Below are 23,817 nucleotides of genomic sequence, written 5' to 3'. Positions count from 1 at the left end.
CGGTATGGAATATGTGGCTTAAAAACCGCTCAGCATGATGTCTTCTCTCTGTTATGTTTCTCTCACTTAAAGGGGTTGTCCCGCGGCAGCAAGTGGGTCTATACACTTCTGTATGGCCATATTAATGCACTTTGTAATGTACATTGTGCATTAATTATGAGCCATACAGAAGTTATAAAAAGTTTTTTACTTACCTGCTCCGTTGCTAGCGTCCTCGTTCCCATGGAGCCGACTAATTTTCGCCCTCCGATGGCCAAATTAGCCGCGCTTGCGCAGTCCGGGTCTTCTGCTCTCTTCAATGGAGCCGCTCGTGCAGAATGCCGGCTCCGTGTAGCTCCGCCCCGTCACGTGCCGATTCCAGCCAATCAGGAGGCTGGAATCGGCAATGGACCGCACAGAAGAGCTGTGGTCCACGGAGGAAGAGGATCCCGGCGGCCATCTTCACCGGTAAGTATAGAAGTCACCGGAGCGCGGGGATTCAGGTAAGCGCTCCGGTAAGCTTTCTTTAGGTCCCTGCATCGGGGTTGTCTCGCGCCGACCGGGGGGGGGGGGTTGAAAAAAAAAAAACCCGTTTCGGCGCGGGACAACCCCTTTAACTGTTAAACCCCCACAGGTTTTACCTTCCACTTTAGTCTCAATGTAGTTTGGAGACTGTCGTTATATTACATAGCTACTATTAAGTTACTACTTGCTGAAACAAAAATTAAAAGACTTCTAGGTTAATAAAGCGAGCATACAAGGCAACAACTACAAATGAAAACCATCTATGTTATTGTAAGAATTGTATCAGATTTTACGGAAATCTTACTATATTGTAACATGTATGTCTCTTTTCTTTTACGATGCTAATAAAAAATTGAATGATAAAAAAAAAAAGACATAGCTTAACCCTTGGAAACACAGAACGAACTGCATTCAAACTGAAAGAATTTCCAGCAACCAAACAATGGATTTTATGCCAGCTTAAAAACGTTGGATAATGATAATTGAGCGAATAGTGCACAACTGCCTGCATTTACATGCAACGATTATCGCTCATTTTCGGACATTTGAATGAATTTTGAGTGATAATCATTGCGTGTAAAAGGAACTTTAGTTTATGGTGCGATGGGGACATGATAGGTTTCCTTTAAAGGCAAAACTAAAAAAAATCCTCTTTGGGAGTCCTGTGAATCCCTACACTAAGCATATAACATGCTGGATACATATTGTCCAGAGAGTTCTTTTAAAAGGTTCTTGACTATGAAAATCAGTGAAGAACTGCGAGGAGTTACACACTGCTGGGTTGGGTGGTTCCTTGAATGTGGTGAAAAAACATTTTAAAATGAGTTACCAATAAACAATGTACTTACTGGGCACACCGGACACTAATCGGAGGGGTCGTAACACACGGAAGGCTCTTAGAGCTTTCACATCAAAACCACCAGATTTCCCAGTCGAATGAGTTCCTCCTTCAACTTCTTTGGTACCAAAATTAAGTTGTTCCAAAGCTACACTAAACAATCTAGAGTAATAATAAAGAACACAATCAGAAAAATACTGATAATCAAAGTAACGAACCTTTAAAAATGCATAAACTTTAATAATTAGGAAAAATAAGTACATGATTAGAAATTGGTGAACTGTGCAGAATAAAATGTAGTAGTTGTGTGCTTTAGCCAATCTGTTTTCATTAGAAGGGCCTGGACAATGAGCTGATCACTGGTTGTCCCTCTGCCGGAAACTCCAGCAATCAGACATAATCTATCGGGCAATGAGGCACCAAGTGTTCAGATCTCCTGCAGCATTAACACAAGATAAATGTGGCTGTTATGGCCGCTGGTCATGGTAGCCGACGCCTTTCACCTTCTTCCGCCATCGGGAGAGTGCACATCAGGTCCACCTTCTAAAGGGCCAATGCACTCACTAAGCTTTCTAGTCCCTGGCCTATCCAGATAGGTTCCAGTCTAATTAGGCACCCTTCTCCATTGGAGGGTGCCTGACAATTAGTTTTCTACTGTACAGAGGTGCTAAAAATTTCCTGGTTTTGACCCATGTTTTACTACTCAGTATTCCTGGCTTCTCTTCTCCAGACTTTTACCCTCTGCCAGCTTCTTAACTTCACAGAAAATCCACCAATCTTGATCTTGGCTGTGTTACTTGACTAAAATTTGGCATTTCACAGGAACCTTCCAATATCCGGAACTCGGCTTTGATCTTTGTCTACGACTCATTTTATACCCATCTGGTACCAGATTGCAGCATTCTTAACCAAGTTGCATCAGCTGTCCCTTAACCGAGAAAATGTTTGGAATACTGGTAAAGGTTCTCCTGCTGGAAAGCCCAGATCCTGACTGGTGGGGTTAAAGGGTAAAGCTGGGGATCTCAAGATGCTGCACCCAGATCTAGTCGTAAGCCAAATTGGTTTAGAGGCAGAGCGGATCCACATCTGCTACTTAACAGTGGCGTTACATGGTGCCCATTGAAATGAACATACTATCCCATGTAATGTAGATGTTGACCTTGAGGACATATTAACTCCCTCAAATTCAATAAACCAGGCAACCCATGTAAGGAAATGATATACAAGGTATCTTATTACCAGAATGCGTACAGTAATACTAGGAATTGCTTAACGCAATTGCCTAATACTTCTGTAAGTTCAGTAAAAATAAGTGTGGTTTCACATCTGTGCCCGGGGTTACCCTTTCCTGCTCCGTTTGGGAAGCAGGCAAGGCAAATTCCCATGGCTGAATGGCTCTGTCTCAAGATGGTACTAAACAGCGCCGAACAGATCCCGGTGACTATAATGGGGTCCATTCGGTTTCCGCTCAGCTGCCCGGCTTTAAGACAGAAGAAAAAGTGCTGCATGGAGTACTCTTTCTTCCAGATCTGTGACGGAACCTCCAACCAGAGTTTATAACGCAGATGTGAAACTAACTTTATCATGTTTCCAACCCCGAAGTAAACATATAATAAACCAAATTTACTACTAAAATGAATAAGCAATCTCATCACATGCTAATCAATATACATACACTGAAGAGCCACTTCATTTGAGACCTTTTGTTATGCAAGTTGCATAGCATACCATTAATTCAAAATGAATGGTGGTGCCCACACTAGGTAAATAGTATAGATATTATGGCATGCCTACTCTATTTGTGTAGTGCACCGAATCTCAAAGTTGGCACTACTATATCTGAATATCCGCCGTGTCCAGTTGTTGTATGCCTGAGCCGGACACAACCGATGCTGTTTTTATGTGTAACCGGATAGAAAAATGGTGCATGTAGTGTAACCTGACTTGAAATAATAGCATTTTCCGATGTGTCCGCTTCAAAGACTTCTTGGGCAATAACCCGAGGGATCAAATCACATAAAAAGTAACTAGCTTATCTCTTGAGCTCAGATTTCAAGTCAACCTGACTGTAATCGACTTTCCTCTCTCAAAAGCAAATAAAGTCAATTTTTATTATTGAACACACCAGGGGGATTAAATCTTAAACCTACAAGGGCCAACTATCAAGATCAAAATGGATCAATGAATGCAATTGGACAATAAGCCTACAAAGGTTCAGTTGTGTTCATTGGCCACTTTACCAGAGACATTTGCCCTTCCACGACTGGTGGTTTCCTGTATGGAAATTAGACCTGTGACCCCGAAGTGCAACATAAAACCAGAAGAGCAAGTTTTCTGTTGATCAGTTTCCGAGAGAATCCACAGTAGATGTGAAAATCAAACAATCTGACTGACTTCCAACAAGGCCTGGTCAACGGTGATATACTAGCCGGGGTCAGGATATTATACACTGCCGACCTTGTGGGATTTTCTGGTGCAGCAATGTGGAGAGTATACCGAGAATAATATGATTGAGGAAATACATCCAGTGAAAGGGATACTGTGGACATAAAGGACGCACCAACAAAAGGAGTCATAGGAGGATGTCAAGAATCACTCTGATGAGCCAACGGTGCACAGTCAAGCAAATTGCAGCCAAATACAATAATGGAGATTCAACTAACTTGTCAAAAATAATAACTTATTGTTCCTTAACACATTCAGGATATAATAGACGACTGGCTCCAGTGCCATTGATATCTAATAAACAGAAAGGCAAAACTCCAGTGAGCAAAAAAGGGCAATAACTGGATCACTGAGTAGTAGAAAAACATCTTCTGGACAGATAACTCCAGATTTCCATTGCACGGTGCTGATAGGAGGGTCAGAATTTGGCACAAGCAGCATGAACTGATGAACCCTTCCTGTCAGCTGTTCAGAGTATGTCATTTGTGACAACTATAAGAAGCTTCCTGTCCACGAGGGCCAATATTCCTGCAGAAGGATTTCAACACCTAGTTGAATCTATGTCATGATGAATTGCTGCAGTTCTGAAGGTCAAAGGAGGTCCAAAGCGCTACTAGATGGGGGTAATAAAGTGGCCATTCAATGCATTTTGATCTAATAGAAGATAATTAAAATATACTCACCCTACAATAACTATAACAAAATCCAGCAAGTTCCACCCATTCCTTACATAAGCATTGGGATGCATTACTAGTCCATATGCTATAATCTTCAAAAAGGTTTCAATTGTAAAAATGATGAGGAAGGCATACTCTACTTTTTCCTAGAAAGAAAGAAAAAAAACACAATTTGGTTAGAGAAAACAACAATGGTACATAAGTGATATATCCTCTACAAGTGATAAGACGAGCTATACCTATGTATACCTATGGACCGAATAAATCTATAACACATTCCTGCTCCTCTTTAAGGGACCAAAAAATAGACATAATGGAACATTAGTGAGAAACAAACAAAAAAATCACAACACATTTTTTTTTAGGATGCTAAAAACTAGAAAGCCCAATCATGTTCTCCAGCTATTAGATTGGGTAACTGGGCTGTCTATTATATTGGACAGCTAGTTGGATATTTTGGGGGGCTGTTAGAACTGGTGCTCTACTTCTTGGAGTTGCCAGTGATATTTCATTTATGGTTGTTCTCTGGTTCACTTGTCTCTGTGCAGATTTTCCTTGTGCGAATCTCTCGGATTTGGACTTCTATCATAGTAACATTGTATGTTAGGCCGAAAAAACACATATGTCCATCCAGGCCAGCCTATAATCCCCTATCCCCCAAAGTTTTATTCCTCAGCACTCTGACTTGGTTGTGACTTGGATTTCGGACTCAGCTTCCCATTCGGACTATGGCTGTGTATTACTCCTAGGTACTGACTATTCTCTCCAGTTGCAGACCTGGATTGCCTGACTTTTATAGAATGGTAGAGTTGAAAGACACCTCCAGGGTCATCGGGTCCAGCCCCCTGCTCAATGCAGGATTCACTAAATCATACCAGACAGATATTTGTCAAGCCTCTATTTGAACACTTCTATTGAAGGAGAACTCCCCACCTCCCGTGGTAACCTGTTCCACTCATTCATCACCCTCACGGTCAGAAAGTTTTTTCTAATATCTAATCTGTGTCCCTTTCAGTTTCATCCCATTGCTTCTAGCCTTTCCTTGTACAAATGAGAATAGGGCTGATCCCTCTGCCCTCTGACAGCCCTTCAGATATTTGTAGACAGCTATTAAGTCTCCTCTCAGCCTTCTTTTTTGCAAGCTAAACATTCCCAGATCCTTTAACCGTTCCTCATAGGACATGATTTGCAGACCGCTCTTGGTAGCTCTTCTCTAAACTCGCTCCAGTCTGTTGATGTCTATTCTAAATTGGGGTGCTAAGAACTGGACACAGCATTCCAGATGGGGTCTGACTAAGTGTTTGTCTACTTGGAAGGAAAAGAAAGAATCTTTCACCTTGTGCAGCACATATGTAGTTACTACTTGTTGAATAATCCAGGTTAGGAAAGCGTCGGCTCAAGTTGGAGAGTATACAATCAAAAGAGATGAAGTTCCAGGATAAAATCCAAAATATTTTATTGTTGTATAAAATTAAAATCCATAATTCTAGACAGACCCCTAGTGCTAAACTGTAATCTACGACATGTTTCAAACTGTACGGTCTTTACTCATGGCATGGACCCGATCCATGTTATGAGTAAGTACCATACAGTTACAAACACATTGTAATAGCTATTTAGGACTTGTGGTCTGTCTGTCAATTATGGATTTTAATTTCATACAACAATAAAGTATTCAAGACTTTATCCTGTGGTTGGAACCTCATCTCTTTCGATTGTACATGTTTTTCTAAGTTTTTCCCTAGGTGTCAGGAATAATAGGTATTTATTTTTCTGTAATCGGGGTTGCCCTTGTCAGGGCGAGTGCTCTGTGTAGGTAAGGGTTATCAGGGGCTACTAGGGACTTAATAGGAGGTGACCTCATAGCAGTATTTGCTGTTCCCATCTATACCTTCAATCTGTGAGTGTGTTTTCTGGATATATGCCTGAACTTGCCAATGAAGGCGACTCTGACATCCAGATCCATCACTTAATGATGACAGTAGTAATTTATTTAAACTACAGAATCAACATAATCGAACTGATAATTAATCTGTTCCGCCAGTGGCCTCATATCTGTCACTTTAATCACTGTTCAGGGTCAGGCAGTGAGCGCAGTTTATAGATCTTAGGGTTCGCCGAGCAGCTTCCGATCATTGATAATTTATCCTATATCTATATGTGCGGTCATTTTTGCACCTGTACATCATGTAATGCAGGAAGATGCTCCCCTTGCATATTTTTGCAGCACATGGCGTTTAGACGGCATGAATCCCAACTAATACGCTGGAGAATGAGCAGACACGGCTTCAAACCTGACAAACTAATCTGGATTAGGCTTTTCTCCCGAAAGTTGTGAGTGATAGGAAATGTAACATGAAAGTTAGAAGTAGGTCAGCTCATGATGCCGGAATAATGTGTGAGAAAACTATACTGCTCTTCACTACCGTAACCAACTAGGGACATATCATTAACTCCTTGTATGCTCATTAACAGCCCAAGCCGATTAAATACAAAGGTTTCTAAGACGTTATAGGAAAAGCGCTGACTGTAAACGCTTATCTGTATCTATGGATATAGGAAACAACAGCTTCCTATGTAGGATATATACAGCACTCTATAGCGGCATGCCCAGAGAGTGACACTAGCTTCTCCATATAGAAGGCTCTGGGGCTACAAACTGATTCTTGTATCATGAATTTCTCATTAGAGACACCTTTTTTTCCATTAATTATGTAGCTAGCTCCCCCAGTATATATATATATATATATATATATATATACACACATACACACATCAGCTAGTATTACTTTGTCCAGCTGTTCCTTTCTATCTGAAACGTTTCTTCAGTTGGGTCATGTGATCTCATGGTGAGCCTCGGGAAATTACTTGCCTTTCTTCTCTCTCAGAGAGTCACCAGAGCGCAGTCACCAGACTTTCTGTGTGATTAAATTACTTGTACTGTACCACACATGCTGTTCCATGGGGGACAGTAACTCTTATAACCTTACTGCTGGTGATTAGAGGCTCCTGTGCTTCCTCCACTGACTATATATTTATGGTTTTTAGCTTATTTAGGTGTATTCAGCGGTGAATAACATTTGCATTGTCCTCCCAACAGGCAGAGATGGTACAGTCTATACCTGCTCATGTAATGCTGTATTGATGCATCATGGGATTGACAGCACAGAACACACTGCAATTGAAAGTAATATCAAGATGGTATATGATAAGCATCAGACAGGAGACTGCACTGCATGGAAGAGAGTGCAATGTACATAGGAGATGTCCAGAGTGTGACAGATGAACGGGTGAAGGGTGCAGCACATGTCCTTTCAAGGGAATACTAAATTACGTATTTTATATTTTTATTTTATGGGGTCTATGTTGAAGATTTGTTGTCCTGACTAGTAGGCTCATTGGAGCATAGTGTTTATGCATTTTTTAATGGAAAATGTTCTTAAAAATGGTGCAAAGACACCAATAAAGGAGTTGTCCCATCAGAGGCAAAACTTTCAAAGTTGATCGCCCTAGGAAACAACTGATTTTACTGATGATGCTGTGACCAGTCAGGCATTTCTACTTTAGCATCTGCTGCAGGGGAAATTTAGCATTGCATGATGTTCATTCAGGTGAATGGCCATCCTTACAACACAAGGGCAGCTCAAGTGCGCTAGAACAGGCGCTGCTCTTACAGATCGCCTCTCTGTTCCAGCTCACAGAGGTGGTCTTGAGTGGGAAACCCTGCTCTATGACAGCTGAACAGCCTATGAACAGGGGTTGCTTCTTGGGACAATCCCGTTAAGTAATGTTCATCCCTTTTGCAAAGTCCTACATCTGGGCAAGAAAAATGGGAAAAGCACTTACAGAATGAGAATTGGGCTAAGCAGCAGCACATGTGAGAAAGACTTGGGTATACTGATAGATCATAGACTGAACATGAGTCAACAGTGTGATGCAGAAGCCAAAAAGGCAAACACGATTCTGGGATGTATTAAGAGAAGCATAGAGTCTAGATCACGTGAGGTAATTATCCCCCTCTACTCTTCCTTATGGCCCTTTTACACAGGACAACTGCACAAGTGTTGACGTCACTGCTAAGGTCATTAGCGCTCGTGCAGAGCATTTAGACACACAGTCTTCACTGTTGGATCGCTGGCTTCTCACTGGCTTCTCGCTCAACGCTTTACCTTCTATGTGAGTGATAATCGTTATATGTAAATGGGCCAATGGTCAGACCTCATCTGGAATACTGTGTCCAGTTCTACAGACTCCGAATTTAAAAAAACGGACAAACTGGAAGAAGTTCAGAGAAGAGTTACCAAGATGGTAAGCTGTCTCCTCCCTGCAAGCTGTCCTCCTTGCAGGGAGGAGACACAGATTAGATATTAGACAATGAGGTTGATCAATGAGTGGAACAGGTTGCCACGGGGGGTGATGAGTTCTCCTTTAATAGAAGTGTTTAAACAGAGGCTGGGGAGACATCTGTCTGGGATGATTTAGTGATCCTGCACTAAGCAGGGGGTTGGACCCGATGACCCTGGAGGTCCATTCCAACTCCAGCATTCTAGGATCCACAATCTGGGCAGATTGATGTCCCTGAAGTGTAAGTGACTTGGGTTATACTGTGATGCATAAGTGTTGCCTTCATTTACATGAGCACTTTTCACTTAACTGTTCCATCAAGTGTGACTAATATGTACAAATACTTTCCATAAACCCACCTGGTAGACTTATTTTGAGCACAATAAATAAACTGATGCAAAATTAACACCTTCCTGACATGTGCAATACATGAATGGCACATGTTGGATGTCATTGCAAGGAGAGGGCTCAGGAGCCAAGCCTGTTCCATAAATGGCAGGTGGTGGTTGTCTTTGACAGCAGACACCTGCCTGCAATAGCCATGATTTGGGATAACTCTGATTGCAGCTGTTGACCCTTTAAATTCTGACAGTGGCATGTCCAGATCAGGATAGAAAAATGCAAAATGACCCCCCACACAATGAGATCACGGACTACTGTCCACATGCTATAGCATCCAGGGGCCTTCTGAAGTGCCCCAAAGCTCCCATGACTGTTTTTTGTCCATTAAGAAGACCCTGTGACATATCTTAAAGGGGTTCTGACACAAATAATGTTTTTATGCTTTAGCAGCCATTGTTCCCTGGTCTGCCTAATGGACACAAGGCACCCATGGTTTAATGGCTGCTAAAGCATAAAAAGATAATACTTACCTGTTCTTCTGTTGTTGTTGACATCGGGAGGGTCATCTCCCGGCAGGCGCTGTTCCTCCTCTTCTGTCTGCACGAGCCGTGCCGCTCCGGGATCGCGCGCATGCGCAGTGGAGAGGTGCCCTCTGACAGGAGTCAGGACGGGCTGCGTCTCCACTGCGCATGCGCAGCACTCCGGAGTTCAGCAGGATGGACGGGCCGCCCACAGCAAGCACTGCTTGTGACGTGCTTGCTGTGGGCGGTCTGTCCGTTCACCTCGGAAGTGCCTGGCGGACGGACCAGAGCAGGAAGCGGTCTTTTTGACCGCTCCTGCTCTGCTTTAAAGGCACAGAAGAAGATGCTGGCTGGAGGGGACATGCCTGGCGATCGGGCCAGGCCAGGCAAGGTGAGTACAATTTTTTTTTTTGATGTCAGAACCCCTTTAATAGAATGCCAATCAAAATACAGTATAATGCAATACTATAGTATTATATTCTACTGTACAGGTGATCAAACAATTGCAAATTCAAGTCTCCTGTGTGCACTAAAAAAACAAAAACATTAAATTAAGTTAAATATTTAACAAAAATAAAAAAAATATTAAAAATAACTTTTCCAGTCATCACGTAAAAAATTGCTGCTTCTGTAAAAGTCCAATTTATTAAAAGATCACATTATTAACCCTTTCCAGTCCAATTTGTATCCTGGTTTTCCTAGGGGGCTTACTCTTATTCTGCCATTGTGCAACAGCGCTATATGCTGGCTAAAGCCAGTACTGCATGAGGTGACATGTTGGATAGGCTCCGACAGCAGAGAGGCTGGCAATATACAGTAAGAGAACCCCGACGGATATCTACCAATATCGGAGCTGTACAGCCTTAAATCATAATGTCTTCACAGGTCAGATAGTGGATTGGAAAGGGTTAATCCTGCGCAGTGAATGCTGTCAGAAAAAAATTCAATGTTAGAACTACGCTCTATGGTCACTCCTATTTCTAAGAAAAAAATTGCATAATACAGTGATCAAAAAGTAGTATGCCCCCCAGAATGGTACCAATAAAAACTAGAGATCAACTTGAAAAGACAAGCCCTCACACAGCTGCATCAACCGAAAATAATTATGGGGGTTAACAAAATGGTGACAGGAAGCAATTTTAATGTCATTTTTACTGCACAACCCCTCCCCCCCCCAAAAAAAATGCTGCAATTGTGTTTTGTTTCCATTCTGCCCCACTTAGAAATTTTCAACATCTTCCAATACATTATAAGCTACATATACAAATACAAGCCACCGCCGCTAACAACAAGCCCTCATCTAGCTATATGTGGCTATGGCACTAAAAAAATAAAAGGGTTATGATTTTTTTTAAAGTAGATCAGTCTGGAAAAATGAAATCCATGGATTCTCTTCTCTGCGTGTTGCATGCGTGTGTTAGGGAATTCAATGTTCCGTCAATATGCTGTGAGGCTCCAAATCAAAGGTGGTTATGGCGGCCGCCGTGAGAAAGCTATGAAACACAGAGATCAGGCCTGTGTCTAGAAGCAATCTGAGTTTATTGTGTACATTGCCTTATTCTTATACAGAAAATAGTAGGCGTATCAGTAGGCTAGTGCTACAGAGGTTGACCTGTTTTACTGGTACATAATTTTGTCTTCTCTATAAACAATGCTTTATTTGTTTGTATGTAGACATCGTGTCTGGTATCCTGATTATCATCACACTCTACATTTTAATCACATGCCCTACCTAGACAGCAGTCAAAAAACAAAGCATTCCATACAACCTTTTGATCAGTGTAACGAGATAAACAAGCTCTTGGAGACATGATGGACATTTAAGATTACACCTCTACTTAACGTAATTAAGTACTAACCTAAATGTACAAGCATTTAGCAGAGCTTTTCATAGGACACAGAATAGAGTGTACAATTTAGGCCTACAGCCTCCGGAAACGTATAAAGATACATACATATATACATTAATATGTTCATAACCCTCACACGTGTGAAGTGTATTGCATCCGTGTAAAGCCGCCCTAAGGTTAAGTCCCCACTTAAGGGCTCCCACACACTTGCGATTGCGTTTTTTGTTAACGCGATTGTCAATGGGACTTTCTATTGTAAAAAAAACGCAACGCACGCAACTGCGTTTTTGGTACATTGCGTTGCGTTTTTAACATTAGTCCCATTGACAATCGCGTTAACAAAAAACACAATTGTAAGTGTGTGGGAGCCCTTACAAAGACTCTGCTTAGCTGCAGCTGCCAATGGAAGCAAGATTTGTCAATAAGGCTGCCAAAATTGCGTGGCTACTGTCAGCGGCAGCTAGGTGGAGTCCAAGCCGCAAGCAGTTTTTGTTACGTGAGACTGCACCCTGCAGGATGTGTCAGCTGCAGGCAATAGAATTCAAGCAAAAAAATGTAAAATTCTGTGCTGAACACCCCCATGACACAAAAAAGCAACTCCAATGACTGTAGTGACTGTATTATATCAGTATATTCCTGTTGGGTCACTAAGCATTGAGCCCACCCATAACTTCTATAAACTTTCTCTGCACCTCAGTAAGGATGGCGCAGAATCATTAAGCCGCCTTCAGTTTGTTGCACGGCTCCTCAGCTGCAAACCAAAATGAATGCAGAAGAAAAATCAAACATGTAGAGCGCAGCGGAGGAGCCGCGGGCTGGAGAACCAGGCAGAAGAAAATGTAAAGAATTAACAGCACAGGAAAAGGACAGAAAACCTCAAAGTGAGCAAATTGGAAGTGACACAGAAAACGCTTCCATTATTAATAGGAGAGGAACGGAGGATGTTCGCACGGAGAATCTACTACCGACATGAACATTCTCAATTATACATGTTCTAGTCATTCATGTGGGGAGTGCTCCGTGTGTCTGGTGCGCTGCTGAGGAACCAATCGCCCAAATGGTTTAACCCTCACACTTCCTGGTACATTGTATCATGGAAGCCTTATGCCGCCGGTAACTGATACTATTTTTACAATTTTTTTCCACCCATTGCTAGGCAATGACACAGAATCCGCAACCTGTCCACAATGTTCATTGCAGACGGCCCGAGGGTCGGACTGCTTCCATTGACTTCAATGGAAGCCGTCTGTGTGGAATACGCACAAAAATGGAGCATGATGCCATTTTTTTCCCCGCGAGCGGTAATCACAATTGATCTCCGCTCGTGTGGAGGAAGCAGCGGATCTCCATAGTAAGTGATGGACCGTATTTGCTGCGGATTCGCGGTGTGGACGCCGACCACGGATCCAGCAGTAATTATCCACCTGTGAGCGGGAGCCCTTAGGCTAGTTTCACACAGGTGATGGCGATTTTGCAGTGAGAAAATGGTGACAAAATTGCGTCTTTTTACCTGCGATTTTTGAGCGTCAGCGCTGCTTTTCCTCTCACAATCATTGCTGCCGCTCGCGATTTTTATTTTTTTTAGTGATGGTCAATAGGACTTTCTAATGTTAAAGTCGCAAACTTGCATTGCAAATCAATAAAAAGAAGGTTCCATAGGGAAACATGGGAGTTAAAAAAAAAATCGCACACTGCAGAAAAATAGAACATGCCGCGATTTTTTGTTTTTTCAGCATCGCATGAGTGATAACATCGCTAATGGGAAGGAGACCACTGTAAATCATTGGTTTTATAATCTGCTTTTTTATTGACTCTTACATCACGCAAAAAAATCGCACGATTTTCTCGCCCGTGTGAAACCACCTTTCACCGCTTTCAGATGAGCGTAATTTAACTCTGCATTGAGTCCGTATTTTAGGGACTGTAAAAACGCAGCATGAGCTACTTATTACGCACGTATTATACGCAATGAGAATCAATGTACTATCACCATGTTTTACGCGCGTGTACATTACACACGTGATACGCAATTAAATTACGCTTGTGTGAGCCCGAACTAAACATGGAGGCAAATACTGATGAAATACTGCCAACGTACGGTTGTAAACTCATTAGTAATAAGGATCCATATCACCGGCATATTACAATACGTTTGCCTCAACCTGTCACGTCCCCACAGCACTATAAATCTGACTCTTTTCAAGTTCTCAAGTATGACAAAAAAAATTGTATGTGGTTTCTATAGTTAAGATGGTAAGAAAAATGCATCACACTCATATACAAATCGCACGGCATTCAAGCGTGATGTGTTTTTTTCACGCTCCAATAGGAAATAATGGGCGTTTCTTATGTATAGCACAGATAACACTCTGGCCTGGTGACCCCCTAACAATAATTCAGAGACCATAAAACCTCCACATCTTTATCAGTGGACTATTTAACTATTTATTTCTCTACTCATCTTGTTCTGGTATTCTTTTAAGTGCATATTAATCACATCATGTGTGTGCCTTGTCATATGTATGTGTATATATATAAGCATGCCACGTCAGATCTATTTCATTATACCCGACGAAAAATCCTATGGCCTCATGTCCACGGCCGGGTCGGATTCCTACTGCGAAATCTCACAGCGGAATCAGACCCTGTGGTCCGGCAGTGACCCCCAGAGACCCATACTCACCTGTCTGGATCCGCCACAAGTGTCTCGTCCGGCAAGCCGGTGTGGATACGCAGTGCAGGGCATGATGTGCCGGTGCTGGGCTATGACGCAGATTCACGCAATACTTCCACAGTGCTGCGGGACAGATGGCTTCCATTGACTGCAATTTTCCGCACCAAATAGAGCATGCTGCGATTCTCCCACGCAAGCGGAAAATCGCTGTTGACAGGTAAGAATCTTTTAACATAGCATGTATATGGATGGACATTGCTGCGGAATTCACGGCGAGGGTCTGGCTGTGAATTCCGCAGTGAAAATCAATCCATGGACACTGGGCCTAAGTAGGTTCGAAAACTCGCTATAACATGTATTAAAAGGTATCATATCTACAAGATTACTTGAGAACAATCACATTAGGGAGAGCGTTTATGTACATCTAATAATCCTCACCTTATTATTTTTGATGGACCACTCATAAGGTATCTAAGACTATTTGCACCACCTGTACAGTTAGTCCCTGACTTACGAACAGGTTCCGTTCCAGGAGCCCGTTCGCAAGTCCATTTGTTCGCAAGTCCGAACAAATGTTTGTATGGAGCGGGATCGCGGGTGGATCCCGCTCCATACAATGTCGGGTGCCGGCTGTTTTTACAGCAGGCACCCGGTGGCAGCAGTTCCGACGAGCCGCGCTGCTTGTCGGAACTGTTAACACTTTAAATACTGCTCCAACAGCGGTATTTAAAGTGTTAACAGTTCTAACAAGCCGCGCCGCTCGTCAGAACTGTTAACACTTTAAATATCGCTCTGACAGCGGTATTTAAAGTGTTAACAGTTCTAACAAGCAGCGTAGCTCGTCGGAACTGCTGCCGCCGGGTGCCCGCTGTAAGAAACAGCCTGCACCCGACTTTCAGGGGGCCTGTACAGTGTCCCACGATGAGATCGCGGGACGCTGTGTGGTTGCTAGGCAGCCGAGAACCTCCTGAAAGGCCCCAGGGCTGCTTAAGCAGAGTGCCTATCTGGCGCACGGCTTAATAGGCGCCCTGCATAGACAGCCCTAGGGCCTTTCAGAAGGCCCCCGGCTGCCCAGCAACTGCACAGTGTCCCGCGATCTGACCGGACAGGCTTCTATCAGGCTTGATAGAAGCCTGCCTGGTCCCTGCACAGTATGATGTAATGCCAGAGCAGAACAGATAGTTCGTATTAAAGGGGTTGTCCCGCGCCGAAACGTTTTTTTTTTTTTCCAACCCCCCCCCCCCCCCCTTCCCGTTCGGCGCGAGACAACCCCGATGCAGGGGTTAAACAAGAACACCAGACAGCGCTTACCTGAATCCCCGCGCTCCGGTGACTTCTTACTTACCTGCTGAACATGGCCGCCGGGATCTTCTCCCTCGGTGGACCGCAGGGCTTCTGTGCGGTCCATTGCCGATTCCAGCCTCCTGATTGGCTGGAATCGGCACGTGACGGGGCGGAGCTACACGGAGCCCCATTGAGAAAAGAAGAAGACCCGGACTGCGCAAGCGCGTCTAATTTGGCGATTAGACGCTGAAAATTAGACGGCTCCATGGAAACGAGGACGCTAGCAACGGAGCAGGTAAGTGAAAAATTTCTTATAACTTCTGTATGGCTCATAATTAATGCACAATGTACATTACAAAGTGCATTAATATGGCCATACAGAAGTGTATAGACCCACTTGCTGCCGCGGGACAACCCCTTTAAGCGAAATTTGTAAGTCGAATGTTCGCAAGTAGGGGACTATCTGTATCGCGGAGTCATCTGGAGAAGAGGAATCATGGGTAGACTGTTCCCTATGAATTTCTACAAACTGGCAGTGAAACCCCCTAATTATTATGGTATATACTGTAAATTCTTCACTATATATGGCTAGGTGTGACATTACTAGCAGCAGGTCTGGATATAGTTGTTGCATCAGGGACAGGGATCTACAAGCTACGGCTCGTGATCATTCACAAGACATAAGCATCCTAAGAATCCACCTTGGCTTCTCCTTCACCCCCTGTCGCTGACTGATTGGCTCCTTTCATACAGGAAATGTTTACTCTTGCTGCGGGCGTCTCTCTAATCAAGGGCATCCGAGTAATCTAAATCATCACAATCATATTTTACATACTATATTGTCTTCAGTGATGACATTGATATCAACCTCCACAAGTGTCTACCGGCGCTCCGATACGGGAACATTCATAGTTTATTATGGCACACTTTTGTGGAAAACAATTTACGCCTAGATTTATTTTTATCAGCATTTTTTTTATTTATTTTTACTTTATGTGCTAAAACCTCCCACAAATGTGAAGGTACTACATATTATAGTACACGCACTGCAGCCAGAAATGAGATTACATGCCTGTGGCTTATAGCGTTTACATCTGGCCTGACTTCTGGGCATGCAGCAGGTAACCGGGAGCGGGTGGTGGCTCAGCTTCAGAAGACTGTGGCAATGATAAACAGAGGCGGCACATTGTATTTTATTTTTAAATCAACTTTATTAAACCGAAACTGGAATATTATTTCCAGTCCATAGGAGAGTTCGGTAATTAAATGTTGTCATAATACGTTTAGGCCTCCTTCACACATGCGACACGGCATCGCTGCGAGAAAATCGTAGCAATATCGCATCAGTGGTCCGTGCGATATCGCGATTTAGTGGTGCTACAAAGTCACAAGGATTTACAGGGGTGGGGGCCTTGAAATATAAGCCCTACCCCGAAAACAAGCCCTAGCTGCAGAAAAAGAAAAAAAAATACATCACATGGAAGTGCTGTTCGGCTCCCCTGCATCTCCTCCCCGATCCCCGGCACTGGTCTGCAGCATGTCTTCTGGCTGGGGATTGGAAAAGCGCTGCCACTGATTGCCTGTGATGCTCAGCTAATCAAAGCCAGCGCTTGATGAACTAATCATTGGCTGTGATTGATTCATCGAGCGCTGGCTCTGAATGGCTGAGTCATGGCGCTCAGCCTATCAGAGGCAGCGCTTCCTGGAGGCGGGGATTTTCTAATCCCCGGCCAGAAGAGATGCTGAAGACAACTGCCAGGGACCTGGCAGAAGCTGGACCGGAGCCGGACAGCGCTTTTTCGGTAATGTGTTTTTTTTTTCCTGCAGCTAGGGCTTAGCTTAGAACTTTTACAGTAGGATTTCCTACTGTCAAAGTTGCATTGCACTACTGTGTTTTTGTGCAATGCAACACAGAGGAAGGCAACATAGGAAAACATGGGCTACATTGTGGCAACGTGAGAAAATCGCGCGACTTTGTTCCCCATGTGAACGGGGCCTTAATGTTGCATAATACCAGAATTTCACAATAAATCTATGTCTTAGGCCTCCCTCACACAGGTGTTTGCAGAAACCCAGTGTTCTTCAGCTCTGCGTTTACTGCGGTTTCAGCAGTGTTGGCATGCATTGTTTACAAGGAAGCTGAAAGAAAAAAAAATCAATACTCACCAGGCAGGATTCCAGGCTTTTCAGCGCTGACCAGAGCATCTTTTGCTAGTGACTTGATGAACCAATCAGAGCAATCTCTTGCTGGACGTGGGGTCTTCAAAAGTACGTCACTAGCAAAAGATGCCCTGTCGGCGATGACAATTGCCCGGCAGCCTGCCTGGAGCTCCAGACAGCAGCAGCAGGGACCCGGACGGCGGCAGCTAGGTGAGTATTGATTTTTTCTTTAGGCAGTGTGTTACGGCACTCTGACCCCCCGAGCGCCAGGTGGGGTGCCCTGATCTTCCCGCACCCCACTGTCCCTGCCTAATTGCCTCGGCCCTGGCTAACCCCAGGCGGCCAACTGGACGGCGGTCCCTGCACTGACTAGGGACCTGGCGACTGACAAGATGTGACTAACTAATGGGGGCACAGAGTGCCGACAGAGAAGGCAGATGGAGTACCAACAGGAAAAAGATAGAGCAAGCAAGGCGAGAAAGGACGCTGACAGGCAACTAGAAACTGGCAGAGACAGAACTCACTAGTGGCTGACAGAACCAATAACTGGCAGTGAGCTCAGGCCACTGCCAGCCTTATAACAGCAAGGCTCCGCCCAGGGGCGGAGAGTGGGAGGGGCCGACTCTCCCACTGCTGCATAAGAAAGGTGGAGGAGTGCGGGCGGCACCCTACGGGCGGACACGCCTACGCCGCCGCACACTGCCTGCCCCACGCTGCCGGGAGAGCCCCGACTCCAGAGCTCCAGGACGCCAGAGCCGACACCAGAGCGGCGCGCGCCGAACGCGGGACCCTGCGCCGCCCTGCATGGTAACACAGTGTAGCTAGTGCTGCGTATAGCACTGTCAAAAACGTGGTACCAAGTTGTGTCACATTTTCAACAGCGCTCAAATTGCTGCCCATTCAATTCAAAGGGCAACACAGGGCCAAAGATAGAACATGCATCGCTGTCACAGCGCTGCGTTGAAGACGCTGCGTTTTGACACTTGTGTGAACAGCCCCATTGAAATGAATGGGAGCTTTGTACAGCATTTAGCGCTAAGCTAAAAAGGCAGCACTAAACGCTGTACAAAAACACCTGTATGAGAGAGGCTTTAGGCCTCCTTCACTCAGGGGACACGGTATCACCGTGAGAAAAATCGCTGAAATATCGCAACGCTGATCCTTGCGATAGTGCCACATCTTCTCACAATTTTGTAGTGCTATTAAGTCACATGGGACGCTACAAAGTCGCGCGACTTTGTAGCATCACATGCAAGGGTTTTTGGGGGGGAGGCTTGAAATATAAGTCCTACCCCGAAAATAAGCCGTAGCTGAAGAAGAAAAAAAAGTATACATCACCTCTCCTGCACTGTCTGGGGCGCTGCCGTAGCTTCTCCCTTCTCCCTGCCGGAACTGCTTCTCTTCTTCATCATCTGGCCGGGGATTGAAAAATCCCTGCCTCCTGGAAGCACTGGCTGTGATTGGCTGACTCTTGGCCAATCACAGCCAGTGTTCAATGAATGGCTGTGATTGGTTGTGGAGACAAGATACACCATTACCCATCACATGTCCAATACCATCCCTATGGTGAAGCATGGTGGTGGCAGCATCATGCTGTGGGGTGTTTTTCGGCGGTTGGGACAGGGAGAACTGTCAGGGTTAATGGAAAGCTGAATAGAGCAAAGTACAGAGATATTCTTAATGAAAGCCTGATCCAGAGTGCAAGGGACCTCTGATTGGGTCACCTTCCAACAAGATAATGGAGCTTATTTACTATTCAAAATACAACAGTTTTTTGGTGAAAATTACACACCTTACATGCTTGCGCCACATTTATCATGTGTTTTCAGACACTTTTGGTCTAAATTGCACCAAAACTTGTGCCAAAATTGTGGCACAATTTTTGGCATAAGTTAAAACAAATAATAGGTGGTCTGAACTTCGACTTGACAGTCTTAAAATTCTACAGATTTTCATTCAATATGAATCTGGCATACATTAAAGGCTCGTGCCAACGTACGGAGCGGGATACGCCCGCGGATTTACGCGCATTAACAAATGTGAATAATTCTTCATGGAAAAATTAAGACATCCCCTAAAAATAAGACCTAGCACATCTTTGGGAGCAAAAATGTATATAAGACACTGTCTTATTTTGGGGAAACAGGGTATTAGGTTCAATAGAACCTAATAACTGTGTTATTCCGGCGTAGATTTCCGTCGCGGGGAACGCGGTAGAAATCCGTCTATGGGCATTAGCCCTGAGAGTGTCTAGTCTAAGTTTGCACTGTCTAAGTTTTAGACAGTATTAGTAAATAAGCCCCAATAACTCTAAGCTTAGTAACAACTCTCTCAGCCACAGCCCTGACTTGAACCCAATCTAACATCTCTGGAGAGACCCGAAAATGGCATCACAGATGGTCCTCATCCAACCTGACAGAGCTTGAGAGGAATGGCAAAAAAATCCCAAATCCATGTGTGCAAACCTTGTGGCATAATACCAAGACGACTGGATGCTGTAATTGCTGCCAAAGGTGCTTCAACTGAGCACTGAGTACAGGGTGTGAATACTTCGGTGAATGCAAAATGTTAGTTTTTCATTTTTTTTAAATTTCCGAAGATTTCTAACATTTTGTTTTCACTTTGTCATTATGGGTTGCTGAGTGCAGAATGATGGGGGAAATGCAAATTTAAAAAAAAAAATTTGCACAAGGCACCAACACAACAAAATGTCAAAAAGGCGAAAGAGTCTGAGAACTTTCCAAATGCATTGTATATTGAAGGAACTACCGAAAGGTACAATTGTATCTTGTCTCCACCACAAATATGGGTGTAGACATAGTGATGGGCTGTATCCACCCAGTGTACACCCAGAAGTGACTGATTGGCTAGCTGTAGCAAGGTTCTAGCAGCATGAGGACTGAGGTTTGCCTTGTATGCAGGGGTTAGGGTTACTTTAAGTGTTAGGCTTACATTATTAGCTGTTTAAACCTAATAATGTAAGGCTAACACTTCAACTAACCTTAACCCTCCATCCAAGGCAAACCTCAGTGCCCAAGCTGCCTACCATCATCTCGGGTGACAGCTCCTGCCCCGCCTGCTGCAGCAGCGGCAGGGGTAACAACAGCGCACATGCCTGTATGGCGGGGAGAGGAGTGTGGACCATACTGACAGCGGTACCGGCCGTAGGGGGACCAGTAGCTGAGATGACAGTCTAGCGGAGAGGGGACCCCAGTGACAGCACTCCCGGCTGCAGCGGGCACAGGAGCCCAGATTGGCAGTGCAGCGTGGAGAGCAGCATGGAGCACATTTGGAGCTGTCCCCACTGGCAGCGGGCGGCCGGGGGAACAGGAGTGGAGGTGGCAGTCCACTCAGGAGAGCAGCAGGGAGCTGTGTGACAGCACTCCCCGCTTCAGCAGTGGCTGCAGTCTGCACGGGAGCAAAGATGGCGGTGCAGTGGCCAGTGGTATGAGTTCGGCATCAGGGGGAAACAAGCTGACAAGCTGGCCCCACTGTCAGTGTTCCCTGCTGTCACCACAACACCTCAGTTCTCAGTGTCCTCCCTGTCACAGAACTACCCAATGGGAAGCTAGAAGCCTGCCAGGGGCGTTCCCTCCTGCTAAGTGCTGTCATACTCCTAGCTTCCGGTGTTGACAAGGTACAACACTACCCTAACGAAGAATGGTCTATTCACACCACATATTTATCTCCATCCCGGGATTTCAAGAATTTGGATGAAGCATCATGACCTAATCATTATGGTTACTGAAGATAACTATGCTACCTCTCTGCCTCCTTGTAATAATACGTATGATTTATTTATCCAACATACATGTTAATGTAGAAAGTGACTTAGCTTTGTGTCACAATGATGAATGTAAATGTACCTCAGCCCAAGTGAAAGGAATTTACGCTGTCACATTTCTTGCAAGGGTTGGACAAGTCTCCAAACCAGAGAGGCTGCATCAGATTAATCTCGGCTGACAAGCTCTTCCTCCTTGAGGTAAATGCGGCCGTGTACCGGCTTTGGTTTACATTCCTGGCTCCCGTCAATTCTTTTACAGAATGTTTTCTTTTCTTATGCGCTATGACATTGCGGATAATGGATTTGCTCTGCAGACTTCTAATTGTTTAGAGTTCTTGTGAGGTTTTAAAAGGGGCAAGTAGCCCTAAAATACAAGAATCTATTAACCCATTACCAAGCTTCTAGGTGAGTTAACTTTTTTTTTTACAGCTAGGAATGATTTTCGGGGTAGGGCTTATATTTCAAGGCACCTTCTGAAAATCATCGCTGCGGGGGTTGTCTATATCCCATTGCTTTCAATGGGGCTGCAGCAGCACCGGCCCCATTGGCTGCAGTTACCTCATCACTGAACACTGTAACAGTGCTGTCACAGTGTTCAGTTATGAGGGGACCTTCGTGGAGCAGCTGTTCCAGTGAACGGGCAAAGTTTCATGCACTGCGCATAGATGCGCAAAAAAACATGCTCGTCTGAATGAGGCCTTATGGAGAACAATCACAGGTAAAGCTGTGAAATAACAGCCACCTTGGCAAAACTCAACAATGGAGTCTGCTGGGTGCCGCTCGTGTCTGTCCTGAAACAGATTGTCCAGAACATAAATGGAAGCCACAATGCAGATGGCAACAGGGTCTTATTTCCCACTAGCCTGTTACCCGCTGCTCCGGGGTCTCTACTGCTCTGAGAGTTGTTGGTCTTTCAGCTTGTTGATGCCTTCTTGCCTCAGCGTGGTCATCAGATTCTTGGCTTCTAGTAATTTCCGCAGCTCGAGATCTGTTAGAGCTCCGCGCTAGATCTGACTTGTGCGGCATATTAAAAGAAGACCAAAAAATGGATAGGAAATACGATTATTAAAAGGAAACCATTTCTTACACAGCTGAGGTAAATAAAAGCTGCGCTGTGATTGGTTACCATTTCTTACACAGCTGAGGTAAATAAAAGCTGCGCTGTGATTGGTTACCATTTCATACACAGCTGAGGTAAATAAAAGCTGCGCTGTAATTGGTTACCATTTCTTACACAGCTGAGGTAAATAAAAGCTGCGCTGTGATTGGTTACCATTTCTTACACAGCGGAGGTAAATAAAAGCTGCGCTGTGATTGGTTACCATTTCTTACACAGCTGAGGTAAATAAAAGCTACGCTGTGATTGGTTACCATTTCTTACACAGCTGAGGTAAATAAAAGCTGCGCTGTGATTGGTTACCATTTCTTACACAGCTGAGGTAAATAAAAGCTGCGCTGTGATTGGTTACCATTTCTTACACAGCTGAGGTAAATAAAAGCTGCGCTGTGATTGGTTACCATTTCTTACACAGCTGAGGTAAATAAAAGCTGTGCTGTGATTGGTTACCATTTCTTACACAGCTGAGGTAAATAAAAGCTGCGCTGTGATTGGTTACCATTTCTTACACAGCTGAGGTAAATAAAAGCTGTGCTGTGATTGGTTACCATTTCTTACACAGCTGAGGTAAATAAAAGCTGCGCTGTAATTGGTTACCATTTCTTACACAGCTGAGGTAAAATAAAAGCTGCGCTGTGATTGGTTACCATTTCTTACACAACTGAGGTAAAATAAAAGCTGCGCTGTGAATGGTTGCTATTTCTTACACTGCTGAGGTAAATAAAAGCTGCGCTGTGATTGGTTACCATTTCTTACACAGCTGAGGTAAAATAAAAGCTGCGCTGTGATTGGTTACCAATTCTTACACAGCTGAGGTAAAATAAAAGCTGCGCTGTGATTGGTTACCATTTCTTACACAGCTGAGGTAAAATAAAGGCTGCGCTGTGATTGGTTACCATTTCTTACACAGCTGAGGTAAAATAAAAGCTGTGCTGTGATTGGTTACCATTTCTTACACAGCTGAGGTAAAATAAAAGCTGTACTGTGATTGGTTACCATTTCTTACACAGCTGAGGTAAAATAAAAGCTGTACTGTGATTGGTTACCATTTCTTACACTGCTGAAATCAAATAAAAGCAGCACTGTGATTGGTTGCTATTTCTTACACTGCTGAGGTAAAATTAACACAGATTTTCTTTAAAATCTCAATCCATGTGTCTTTCGTTCAAATTTTAATCCCAGTACGCCAGGTATCCCTGCTAGCTTAATAATCACATATGTGCAGCAACGACGTTTGCCCTCATGTGTCTGCCCATTTGGGGGATGTGTAGCTTATG

General features: G+C 44.2%; 1 protein-coding gene across 1 annotated transcript in view; it reads right to left on the bottom strand.

Annotated features, from left to right (window-relative positions):
• CACNA1D (calcium voltage-gated channel subunit alpha1 D) overlaps nucleotides 1-23,817 on the bottom strand; it is a 369,112-nt gene that overhangs the window by 212,570 nt on the left and 132,725 nt on the right. Inside the window, exons 4-5 of the mRNA XM_066596532.1 lie at nucleotides 4,471-4,610; nucleotides 1,353-1,504 (exon numbers count right to left, since the gene is read on the bottom strand). Of these exons, the coding sequence (XP_066452629.1) occupies nucleotides 1,353-1,504; nucleotides 4,471-4,610 (292 nt within the window). The remainder of the gene's footprint in view (nucleotides 1-1,352; nucleotides 1,505-4,470; nucleotides 4,611-23,817) is intronic.

Source organism: Eleutherodactylus coqui, chromosome 3, assembly GCF_035609145.1.
Source record: "Eleutherodactylus coqui strain aEleCoq1 chromosome 3, aEleCoq1.hap1, whole genome shotgun sequence".
NCBI lineage: Eukaryota > Metazoa > Chordata > Amphibia > Anura > Eleutherodactylidae > Eleutherodactylus > Eleutherodactylus coqui.
Note: the sequence above shows the minus strand (reverse complement) of the source record. Positions and strands in the feature narration are given on the sequence as shown.